The sequence below is a fragment of the Xiphophorus hellerii genome, chromosome 23, assembly GCF_003331165.1.
Source record: "Xiphophorus hellerii strain 12219 chromosome 23, Xiphophorus_hellerii-4.1, whole genome shotgun sequence".
In the NCBI taxonomy this organism is placed as follows: Eukaryota; Metazoa; Chordata; class Actinopteri; order Cyprinodontiformes; family Poeciliidae; genus Xiphophorus; species Xiphophorus hellerii.
Window position 1 is genome coordinate 23,201,451 of NC_045694.1, and position 11,975 is coordinate 23,213,425.

At 37.8% G+C, this 11,975-nt stretch overlaps 1 protein-coding gene across 1 annotated transcript; it reads right to left on the minus strand.

Annotated features, from left to right (window-relative positions):
- Nucleotides 1-604: 604 nt before the first annotated feature.
- tmsb2 (thymosin beta 2) lies at nucleotides 605-2,527 on the minus strand. Its single transcript, XM_032555588.1, has 3 exons — nucleotides 2,372-2,527; nucleotides 1,269-1,373; nucleotides 605-1,068 (listed from the first exon to the last, which is right to left on the minus strand). The coding sequence occupies exons 2-3, from the start codon at nucleotides 1,366-1,368 to the stop codon at nucleotides 1,031-1,033; spliced, it is 138 nt and encodes a 45-aa protein (XP_032411479.1). The 5' UTR covers nucleotides 1,369-1,373; nucleotides 2,372-2,527; the 3' UTR covers nucleotides 605-1,030.
- Between the last annotated feature and the right edge of the window lie 9,448 nt (nucleotides 2,528-11,975).

Sequence of the window (11,975 nt, forward strand, 5' to 3'; positions counted from 1 at the left end):
AAACTGATATGTCCAAAAGGTTAGAAACTTTGAAGTATGTGGAGTTCACACCCAAACTCCCCCAAACCCTTAGCGGCAAAAGAATTATACACTATAATTCTCTTAACTCCTGAAAGAGCAGTGAACTTGTGATAAATGTTTGACTTTTACTTAAATAGTGCATCAGACTTTTGTTTCTTATTTAGAAAATATTCTCCTTTTCCAATGTAGCAGCAGTATACAATTAGCATTAGCATCTTTGGTTTTCTTTTTATGTTTTGTGTTTCTGTTACTGAAAGAAATCATTAGAGAATAGGGCTTATTGTCATTACTAACATGATTCTTGATACATTTTAATTTGGTTGATGGAATAAGTCTTAATTCTGAAATATAAACAAAAATATTGTTTGCTTTTTTAAATGTACAATAAAGATTTTCCACCAGGGAGGAACACATTTATCTCGCAGGACTGATATTTGATAGATTGTAAAATCAATTGTGATTTATGTAAATGGATATTCTGTAAAGTATAATACACAATCACCACAATCGTACAGTATAAATATAGACCAACAACCTGCACACTGAGACAAATTAGAGATGAAAAAGCACAAAACACACTGTGTCCATGTCTTCATGTTTATTACATAAAGAAAAGTAAAAAGTTTAAGAAAAAAGCCCACATGAGTTGACTTCAGTTGCCCCTGTGTCCACAGACAAACCCCACCCCCAATGCAACTTTCCAGCCTGAATGCCTGCCTCTCTCCCTGTGCTACATCACTTCACCCCCACCCTAGTTTGGCAATACTGGAGACATGGTAGCTACAAGCTAACAGCACAAGACAGGCACCCAGGCTGACATTTTTTTTGTGTGTGTGTGATTTGTAAGAGAGCTCCCATGTTAGGATGCCAAAATATCCTGTTAGCACCCCAGGGAGCTCAGAGAGCACCCTTTTCTGAAGACAATGTAGGTGATTCAAATACTGGGATAATCAAAAGAAAGTGCTTTTTTTTCTGTGGCATCTCAGCTCCTTTTCTTCATGTGCTCACGTCAAGGTGTGGCATCGCCTTTCCTCTCCTGCTCAATGGCTGCAAAAGAAGAGAAAACAGAAACATGCTGCTGGTTTAGGCTTGCATTGCAGTGAACCTGTGAGTGGGTGCAGCTGATACTGCAGCCGTTTGCTTCGCTGCTCTCTTTGCTGAGTACGTGTGAAGGTGATAATGGGAGATTCTGGCAGGGGGGGCGAAAAAAAAAATTGCCGCAGAGGATGAAGGACTCGTGCACTCACTCTCTTTGGTGGGAAGAGGGTTCTTCTCTTTTGTCTCCGTCTTCTTCAGCTTTGTCTTGTCGAAGCGAGCGATCTCGGTCATGTCTGGCTTGTCCGACATTTTGGCTGTGAAAGACGAGACGTGAAACTCAGTGCGCCGTTTTGACCTTTCATGTCAGGCATCGTATTGACTGTGCATCGTAGCTCGATGTATACCATTTAAGACAAATGAAAATCCATAATGAGGCCTATCAGCTGTTTCGGTCAGTGCATGCACATAAAGGGAGTGGCTACAACATGTGCTGCTCAGACAAGTGGTTGCCTCCCACACATGCTCAGTCTACATACATGTCTGCTTCTCTCAGATGCCTTTGTGGCTAACATGTGCCTCTTTTACCCAGCTGTCTCATCTCTCTTTTGTGTCTGCTTTTCTTCCCTCTCCAAGGCTTCCCTCTTTGTTCTCATTTCATCCTCCCTCAATTTGTTTGTCTCTTTTTTCTTCTGATTCTGCTCTTGTAGCCTCATGGATGCAGCTCATAATCAGCCCACAGACTCCACTGCAGTAGAAATCTTCAGCCTCAGGTTGAACTGATCTGGTCTTTTCACTGTCCTGATCCCAATATGTCTGACTGAACTGTCAAATATATATATTTTTAAGCCTATATGTTTGGGGATCTTCAAAAGTAGAATAAGCTTCTGTAAGGTGATTCTTACCATTGTGGATTTCAATAGGGCCTAAAAGGTTCAGCTTGATGCGGTGTTAGGCTTCCTGAGCAAAATGCAACATTTTTAAAAACACAATTTTTATGATCAAAGCAACTTTCAATCTCTCACTTGAACACTTAAGAATCTGTATTAACTTGCGTCACATATCAGTCAAATTTGACCCTATTTTACGACTGTTATATACCTCAACATACCAGCAATATTGCTTTGTTTGTCACCACCACAATTCTCATCAACCTCATCTTTCACATTATTTCCCCGCTGCCGTTAGCAACCATCTTCTACCCATCCAGCCACACCCCAGTCCTTTGTCTGACTCCTGGCAGACCAGAGCCACCGTCAGTCCCAGAAACAAAGCCAAACGGAGGAGAGAAGAAGCAGAGATGAGTCTTTCTTACCGATGATCCACACAGCAGGTGGGCTAAAATCCTAGGCTGAAGGCTGCGGGGAGGGTCAGAGATGCAGGAGTGAGAGCGGTACGGAAGCTGAGACAAGCTGCCGGTGTGTGCGCGCCTCGCTGCATCCAGGGTCTGGGTATAAGAAGGAGGGAAGGGGGAGGAGAGAGTGACTGAACTTGGTCAGCCTTCTTCTGTCATTAATATTAATGCTCTTAAGGGGAAAGACATGGGAAAGACATGGGAAAGAAACCACTGACAGAAGACAGCTACTAAATGGAGATTTTCTGAGATCAGCTATTATTCCGCATATACAGTAATCCATAATCCATATCATAGGTTTGATACAGTTCCCGCTGAATATTAAATGTTCTGAAGGGGTTTTATTTGCCTCTTTTTGTGAATCATTGTGTTGCAACTATAATTTTATAGACATATTATGTTAGTAAATGCTCAATATAATGACTATTTTAACTCTTGATTTATATTTTAGTTATTTCATGATTACAAATTAACATTTACTACAAACTGTGTATGACAAAGACAATAGGAGGCCCTAAACAGAATTACATATGGTTCCAATAAATATCACTCACCAGACCTCAGATAATATGATATTTTAACTAATGATCAAGTTAAAATAAATATTTTGATTTGATCTCAAACGATTGCTATTCTCAGAGAACTTGAAATAATTGTCAAATTTTCTATTGTAGGAATGATCATAGAGCCACAGCTCTTCCTCTGACTCATTGATCAGCTCCTGCCTCATGTGTCAGCTTCTCTCCCTCAACAACATGATGCTACCAAGAGGAGACTAGAGCACAGGGGTTTAGTAAGAAAGAACCCATTGATAAGCTTCACCACATCAGAACAGATCAGCCCTGAGATCTGGTTGCCATACATGTTTTTGTTGACATCATTTGCTTCGGTACATCAATCTATCTGTGTGTAATAGCACAGGGAAACTTCAGCGAGGCGCTCTTTCTGGCTCTGTTGGGTCAGTTCTGGAGCTAAATATTTGTGGGTTCAGGTCGTTCCAAGATTTTCACCTCTTCTTTTTCTCCTTCCTCTCAAAATTAAAACTTCAGAGAAACTGAGATACTCTTCATAAATGTAATTTTTGTTTTTTCTTACATTTAATTCCATAATCTTAAACAAAATACCCCCTTTTAGTCTATTCGATTGTCTTGTCTTTTGCTTTAGTTGAAAGAAATCATTAGTAGTTTATCTTAGTGGAATTAATAGTAACATTTAATTTTGACTATGCTGACTACCTGCACCTGTTTTTTATTATAGTGATCAGTCTAAGTATATACTGTTGTGTTGATTCTGAGAAATAAGAGTTTTTTTATAAATATACCAAACTCTCCTTGCATACGTTTTTTAAAAAAAAAGTTGTAATAAAAGTCACTCGGTGGGATGGGAAAGTAATTAATCTTTCAGTTTGTTATAGTTATGAGACTGACTAATTTGATATGTATATTACTTGAGTTAATTTAGTCACTCTACATGATTTTTATACTTATAGTACTTGAAATAATTCATCTTTTTTTGTTTTAGAGAGATTTGGCTGCAAAGAATAAGCTATTTCTTTAGCTTGGACAGCTAATCCCTTAAGCTGACTTTGGTTGTATTAAAAACGAAAGGACAAGACATTAAAATACCTAAATCAATATATAATAGCAGTCTCTCGGAATCAATTAATCCAAATGTCTGAGGATTGTGTTTATACATTTTTATCTTGTAGGTGTGTGTTTTGTAAAATTCAAATAGTTTAAAAAAAACCATACACTTATAAATGAATTCATCAGATTAATATTTGTCAGTTCATCTGCCTCATTTCATTAGTTTTGTGGGGGTTTTTGAAGCGTTTCTTGATCACATCATACACTAATAAAACCCTGATGTTCGGATCCCACTGTGCTCTGCTTACATCACTGAACCTGCTGCTCTTTAGCCTTTAATCTTCCCCGAGGTCTGGTTACAGCATGCTGACCACAGATGCTGAGAAAATGTGGCTTAGAAAAGACTGCTCATCTCACAACAGTATGAGTCAACATGACCTCAGGCACTCAGAAACGATCAGTTAATATGAAACTCCCTCCTTTCACCTCCTGCTCCACCCACACGTCCCCAGCATCAACACTGACTACTAAAGAGTTTTATCCATTTAAAGTATTATCAGAAACAGCTTTTCAGTGTTACATAGGAAGGTTTTTTTTTTTATATAACTGCATATACTGTACTTATTAAAACAATATAAAAGGTAGTTAAGGTGTCGTTTTGTATATTTTTAAAACAGAACAAAAGCTTCTTTGAAATTATACTATATGTTGGTTAGATATGTCTTTTTTGTTACAAGCAACAAAAGACACGAAGACACAAATCACACAGAGAGTTTTGCTCTCTGTGTGATTTCATATCACCCAATGACTTTGCTTTTTTTCTTTTTTGGCGGGGGAGGGGGGTTACGTCAACATGATGCAGTTTTTAGATGTGCCACAGCTTCAAAACACTGAAATGAAATGGCTTAATTACCTCCTCCTTGTGTAAATCAGTTCTCCAGAGCCTTAATGACCTAATTATTCTATTCAGGTGTGGTGCAGCAGAGGCACATCTAAAAGTTGCAGGACACCGGCCCTACAGGACTGGAGTTTGACACCTGTGGTAAGTGCACAGGGTCCCCAAAGTCGGTCCTGGAGGGCCGGCATCCTGCATGTTTTAGTTCTCTCCCTGGTTTAACGCACCTGGATCCAATCATGGTTCATTAGGAGGCCTAAGAAGAACATTGGCATGCTGAGAAGCAGCGTTACTACCACCAGAGAGAGAACTAAAACGTGCAGGATGCCGGCCCTCGAGGACCGACTTTGAGGACCCCTCTTTAAGGAATACTGCAGCACCACCTACTGGCAAAACAGCGTAACAGCTTCATAAAGGAGTCTGAATTTGAAGCTCACTAATTTTTAAGCAAACTGGGGAGCAGTAATGATGATGGTAAGAATAGACTTCAGCCTTGTTACATTTTAGGGAAATGTTACTTGCAGCACTTAGATTATTATTTCTAATGTGATTGGCCTTTGGTGTCCCTTGCTTTTCAGTGCTTTTCATGTTACAAACAGCTCATGCTTCCAGTGAGCTGTTTGTTGCTTTGAGATACGGTGGAGAGGAAAACATCCTTGACCTTCTCTGACTTGGCTAGACCCTCCTAGTAACCTTTGTGTTTGAAATGTTATCACATTTGAAGCTCAGAGATGAGATGCTCCATGACAAAGGTCAGACTCAGAGCCAAATGACCTGTCAGAAAAATCTGACAGAGCGCTGCGTGTTGGCTGGTGGACGATAGGCGAGTGAACCTTTTCATGTGTCAAACTGAACTATGTGCTGTTTGACTTTGTCTAGATGAGTGACATTGGCTAAGATCAACATATTGAAGTTCAGTGAGAATGCAGCAGCTGGGGGAAAGCAGCTCTGCATATTTAAAAAGAAGAGTCAAAGTCATGTTCTGCTGTGAACTCATCACAGGAGGGCAGCACAAGACTATTTAAGCTCCGAGCTACTGAGGGTCCACCAGAGTAAACACCTATGTAATTCTAACTAGATAAATCCTATTGTAACTGACTTGAAAAAGCGTACCGACACTTTATCAACGGCACTTCAAACTTGTCTCTAGTTCGAAGAGACAAGTTTGAACTTGTCTCTTTGAACTAAGGATACTTTGAATCCTGTGAAAATAGTCATTTTAGCACAAATCTAAGAGACACAAGGAGACAAGACATTAAGAGTCTTCAAGAATGTCAGATCAGCAATAAATTCTTACGCGCTAAAGCAACGTTCAGTGATTCTCTGGTGAGTCACAAGCCTAAATCTGACACAGCATGAATGATATGTAATGCGGATATCGTCACTGTTTTCTTTTGTGTCCTGTTGTGGCTTTCAAAGGACACTCTCTGAACCTTTTAACACAGTCACAATTTTCAACCACAAACTTCAGTGGATTTTGTAAGGATTCTGCGTGGTCGACTAACACAAAGTAGAGCATCATTCTGAAGTGGAAGGTAGAAAATACATTTTCTAGCTTTTACAAATGGAAGTCTGAAAAGTATTGTGTGTATTTGTGTTCAGTCAGCCCGAGCCAAAAGTTTGTATAAAAACTCTTGCTGAAGTTAAAGCTGTGTGTTTTTGGGGTTATGTCTTTCAGCATTGAGCTTCTCTACGCTAAGCTGAACTTTTTTCCGAAACGCAGTTAAATTGGGGGCAGACTATCTCTGAACATTGTTTTTCTAAGTCTTGTCACACATTCTTATGTGAATTTAGGTTTGCTCTGAACTTTGACTGGGTCAGTGCAGTATGACATATTCACTGTTGTATGCGTCGTACTGTTGCAAGGTAATTGCTTCAAGGGTGGTTGTCCCATATTTTATCAAAAGCCTCCTTTCTTTTCTGATCAGATACTGTTGACTTATTCTTGCAAATGTTCTGAAAAGAATGAAGCCCAGCTGTTTAAAAAACACCAAATGTGTTGAGATTATATTTAATTTAAAATTTTGAAAGCAATTTCTTGTTTTCAATGTGTAAGTAAATAGATGCTGTGATTATCACCTTTATTGGTACTCCTGTGAAAAAATGTCTAAAATTCCTTAAATTATTATTATTATTATTACAACAAAATAGATCAATAGACATTTTACTTAACTTGTGTTAAATTTCGTTCAATTTTTAAAGAGCTAATTCCCAACAAATATTGTCTTGAAGCACTTTACTGTACATTCCAATTAATCCTAGTTATCAATTTGAAGAATCTTGAATTAATATGAGATACAGCAGCATTTAATTTCCCTTTGGGGCCAATGACGCATTTTTAATTGAGTTGAATTAAGCAGTAGATGTTTGTTGTTTACTTCACAGCAATCCCACATACTGAGCATGTATGGAGTGACAGTGGAGAGGAAAACCTTCTCTCTAACAGGAAGAAACTTCCAGCAGGACAAGCGGCCATCTGCCAGGATACAGTGGATAGACAGAGCAGATACACACACTTTTTAATGAAAAGTAAAAAAAATGTATAACAGGAGAGGGAAAACATTTAGTTGGTGTCGTTTTCATAGCCGATACCAAAATCCCTCCTCCAGGAAGTTTATCATAGACAAGCAGAATGCCAGACCACATGTGGCTTCTCTGGAAAACAAAACACAAAAACTAAAAATAAAAACTAAGAGGAAACAAAAAGTTGGCAGTTGAAATAACAGAAAAAAATGAAAGTTAGAGAACAGTAGGAGAAGAAAGTATCAGATTGAGGATAAGTTGTGTTGTTCCCTGTCTATCTTGTTCCCTAGTAGTCTGAGCTTATAGCAGCATAACTACCTAGATACCTCAGAATAACTTAAGCTCTGAGAAGGAGGCAGAGCCAGGAAGAACCATCTTTCCAGACTGAAATCCTTTCCTCTTAATAAAAACAAAACAAAAACAAGCAAACAAAATAACAACTTAGTGCTCATTTTTTCTCTTATTTGGCTGTTGTTGGCTTTCACTAACCCTATGCTATCCAGCTGAATATGTATTCACTGGAAGTGAAGTGGAGTGAGTGTTTGAGCTTGAGTGTGAAGTCAAATCTTGCAATCTTTGTCTGAAATTGCAAAGAAAAAGAAGTAGAAAAAGACTTTTGCCCTTGAAGACACTTTTGGTGCACTTCTCATTTCTCCTCTGTGGTCGGGTAGGCAAAGAAAAGCTACTGGCACTCTTAAGAAAAAGAGGAGGCGTGTCACCATCTGAGCAGATGGGAAGTGATGTTAAGTGTTCAAAACAGAGTGGGCAATTTTCTGCCATTTTTAACCACTAATGGAAAAAGCTGGCATGGTGGTTAATGAGAAGCCCGAATGACGTGTAATTACCAACTACGTGCACATAAATAAGGCCTTGAAAAATGTGCTTTTTGTAACTTCATAGGAGCGCTGAGCTGTCTTACGCTTGATTAATCCAAGCAAAGATGGTAAGTTTTGACCAGAAAATCCACTGCTCCAAGGTTTTCCAAGGGAATTTGATGCATGAGCACAATGCAGGTGAAACCAGATAAGCAGCCTCTACTCAGGCCCATGATCTTCACAACTGATGATGCAGAGTCTGATTGGAGAACTCTGTTCCATCACCCAGCCAATGAGCTACGAGTATCTCCGTGTGGAGGAGTTATCTCACCTAGCCAGCTTGAGGACAGTGACAGAGATGGGGGGGAAAAAAAAAGAAAAGTGAGGACAGAAGATAAAGAGATGAGGGAGGAGGAGAAGAGAAATAGAGATGGGATCTTCTGCATGTTAGAGCATTGATACAGACAACATGTTTTGGATACATCCTATCAAGTAATGTGAGAAGTGTCAATTTGTTGATTTTTTTTTTTTTCAAAGGCCATATTTGTTTTCCTGGTTGTATTTGAGCTTGTATTACATTAGTACTCCTGAAAAATTAAGTGATAGCAGTTTAGGGGTTGTTTGCGAATGCAACAAAGAAAACATCATCTCTGTCAATATACCCCCACGCCCCACTCCTCAGCTTATTTATGCACTAAACATGACTTGAGTAGATTAAACGAATGACTCGTTCTTCTCTAGAGCCCTCTAATTAGGGGGCGATAGCATTTGTTTCAAGGGACTCTAGGGAGGCAGATGAATACATTTTCTGATGGAAAATATGACCTTTTATAAACCTTAAAGAAAATTGTTTAAATCTCAGTTGTATTTATTTGACCCTCCTGACTCTGTATATGTATCCTGCACTTCTCATATAAGACAGTATGCAAGCTTGGATATTTACGTCCTACTTCTGATGTCAGACAGGGCTGAAAGTTCTTCATGCATCCTCCAATGTAGGAAAGTCACATGAATGGATGTGACTTTCCATTCACGTGACTGGATGAATGTCATCCAGTCACGTGAATGGATTTCAATTTTCAAAGATTTTCAATTTTTGAAAATTGATGTGTTTACTTGCTTACATTCAAGGAATTATTTACTAGATAAAATGTGTAGCGATTTTGTGCTATGTTCATTTCAGAGGAAAGCCCAATTGTGAATATTTGGAGTTAAAATTTGTTTCTGTAACTTCCATATTTATTTGTTGTTAGTGTGTTAATAAAGTTTGAGTACATGGAAAGTGGAGTGGTCAAAGACCTTTCTTTTGAGAGTAAGTATTGGCCAATGTGCAACAGGTGGTTGTACAAAATATTGAATTATTTGTGGTCCTGCGGAATGAGGATTTTTCCCAAACTGAAATTTTTTTTTACTAAAAATAAAGTTACAATTTTCTGTTAGATGAATTTATGCTAAGACTTAAAAAGGACAAAACCATGTCAAGATAAGTGAAGTGTTTTGAGTAAGATTATCAGGCAAGTCAAATTATACAATTCCCACAAAATGGATCAATACACTTGAAAGTGGTGAAGGATTTTACATTCAGTCTTCAGTTTGTTTTCCTATATGGGCTTCATACTCCACATGTTTCTGACAATGAATGCTTCAATTTGGATCACATGTACTTTTATATTTACATTTTCCCAGATACCATCTTAAAGCTATATGATTTATTGAGTCTGTATTTAGTTTACATGTAATGTACTTTTTCACCATTTTTGTCATATATCCAAAACAGAACACACATCCAAGGTAGAGTGCTCAGAGAGGAAGTATTTCTGGCATTTACTGCATTCACAAATAACAAACTGTTAGCATGCAAATGAACAGAAGAGGGAGCTGAAATGACATCATATGTACCTCCAGCTTGAAACTCATTGCATATTATTTATGTACACATTAGTGGAAATGATCAGAATTCATGCCAGTCTTTAAACAGAAAAAATAAAAATGGAGGATGTGAGTCAAATGGGAGAACAATGATAGTGAATCAAGTACTCTGTGCCAGTATCCATGGTTGTTCAGTCGTGTGTATTTAGAATCAGAGGTGTAAATAAATCCATAATAAAAGAGAGGAATACATATTAAAATATGCATATTTAGTTGGTTTTTTGAGGATGAGTTTTATAGACATCAACATTTGTACTTTGTTGCTTTAATTTATTTTAAATTCATGTTAGAGCAATAATCAACAAAGCTTTTTGTATTATCACATCAATACTTTTAATGTCACACTACTTTAATATGGATTTTTAAAAATGTAAACTATTGAGCATAGTACTTATCTAGTTGTGGCAAAAGGTAGCTCTGAATTTTATTTCATGGTATCAGAGTAAAGGGGGCCAAATACAGATGCTCACAACACATTTCAGACTTTTATTTGTAAAGCAAATTGACAAAAGTTGTTTTATAAGGCACTGCATTATAGATCAAATTCTGAAGACGGAAAATGTGAAAATCGTCTATGCTGGCTGCCAGTATTGATGCAAGTAAACTCGTGGTTCTCGTGTATTGAATCTTTGCATTATTCAGCTCGGGTTGTGCTACGCTCTTTGAAGCAGAACATTAGATGGTGTCTCTGAGGGTCAACTTTCTGACAACAAAACTAATTCTGGGCTTGGAAAAGAATTCTCCAAAAGACACGATGCGTGCAAACAGCATCGATCGCTTTTCCTGTTCGGTCAGATTCCTTCTGAGATCTGCGGCTGACTTACAAAGTAATTTACTGCCTGGTCAAGAGTTTGAAATTTGTGCCGGAGGCTTAAGAAAGCCAGTTCCAAAGAAATAACTTGAAAAGGCTAATGTTTTATAGAAATGAGTTGTCAAATTCTGTTGGTTAAGTCCCACTTCTATTATAACCATGAAAGTGTGAAAAGAATTCAGGGTAAATCTTTTTACCAAATAGGAGCGGTTATGCGTGCACCGTTGCCATGTTAGAGAGCCGTCTTCTCCCAGGAGCCAGATGATGATGATGATGATGTCCTTTGTGACCCTTTACAGTAAGAGAGCTTTTAGTGCTCACTGTGTTGTTCAGATGGCTGCTGTGTGGGATGAGTGAGTCAGAGTGGCTTTCAGGGAATTATTTGTTAAACGCTGTCCAGGTTATTTATAGGTTGTTTCTATAAATATATAGAAAATATATGTTGATAATCAAGAAACTGAAATGCCATCTTTTTTTTTTTTTTACACAACTCACAGAAGTTCAGTGATCTACAGAAAACGTAGGAATTTATTATTTTTTTTCCCTAATTGAACCTTAGTTTAATTAGGTTTAGACAACAAATAATGAATCCTTCTTTCTGAGCTCATGGCAATGTGTGAAGGTGTTCTAGTTTTTTGTAACCATCTAAAATCTTGGTTTTGAATTCCTGAAATATGTCAAAAAGCTATTCTTGAGTTTTTGAGAAGAATGAAAAATTTCACCCAAAAGACACAAAGTAGTTGTTGGCATTAAGCTCCATCTGGCAAACAAGCTATGTTGTCAAGTACATTTGTTTAAAATCCCTTCATTCGCTCCTAAAATTTGACAAATAAACTTTCAAGGGCAAGAATCCTCTGTCTCTTGCACTGTTTTGACAGTCACTCCATTATATTTGCTTACATAAATATGTTGGTACATGTAAACGATCAAACAGAATTATAATCTGGTCCATCAAAACATAAAGTCACCACAGAAAACGCAAATATCTGTCTAAAATTTTACAAAA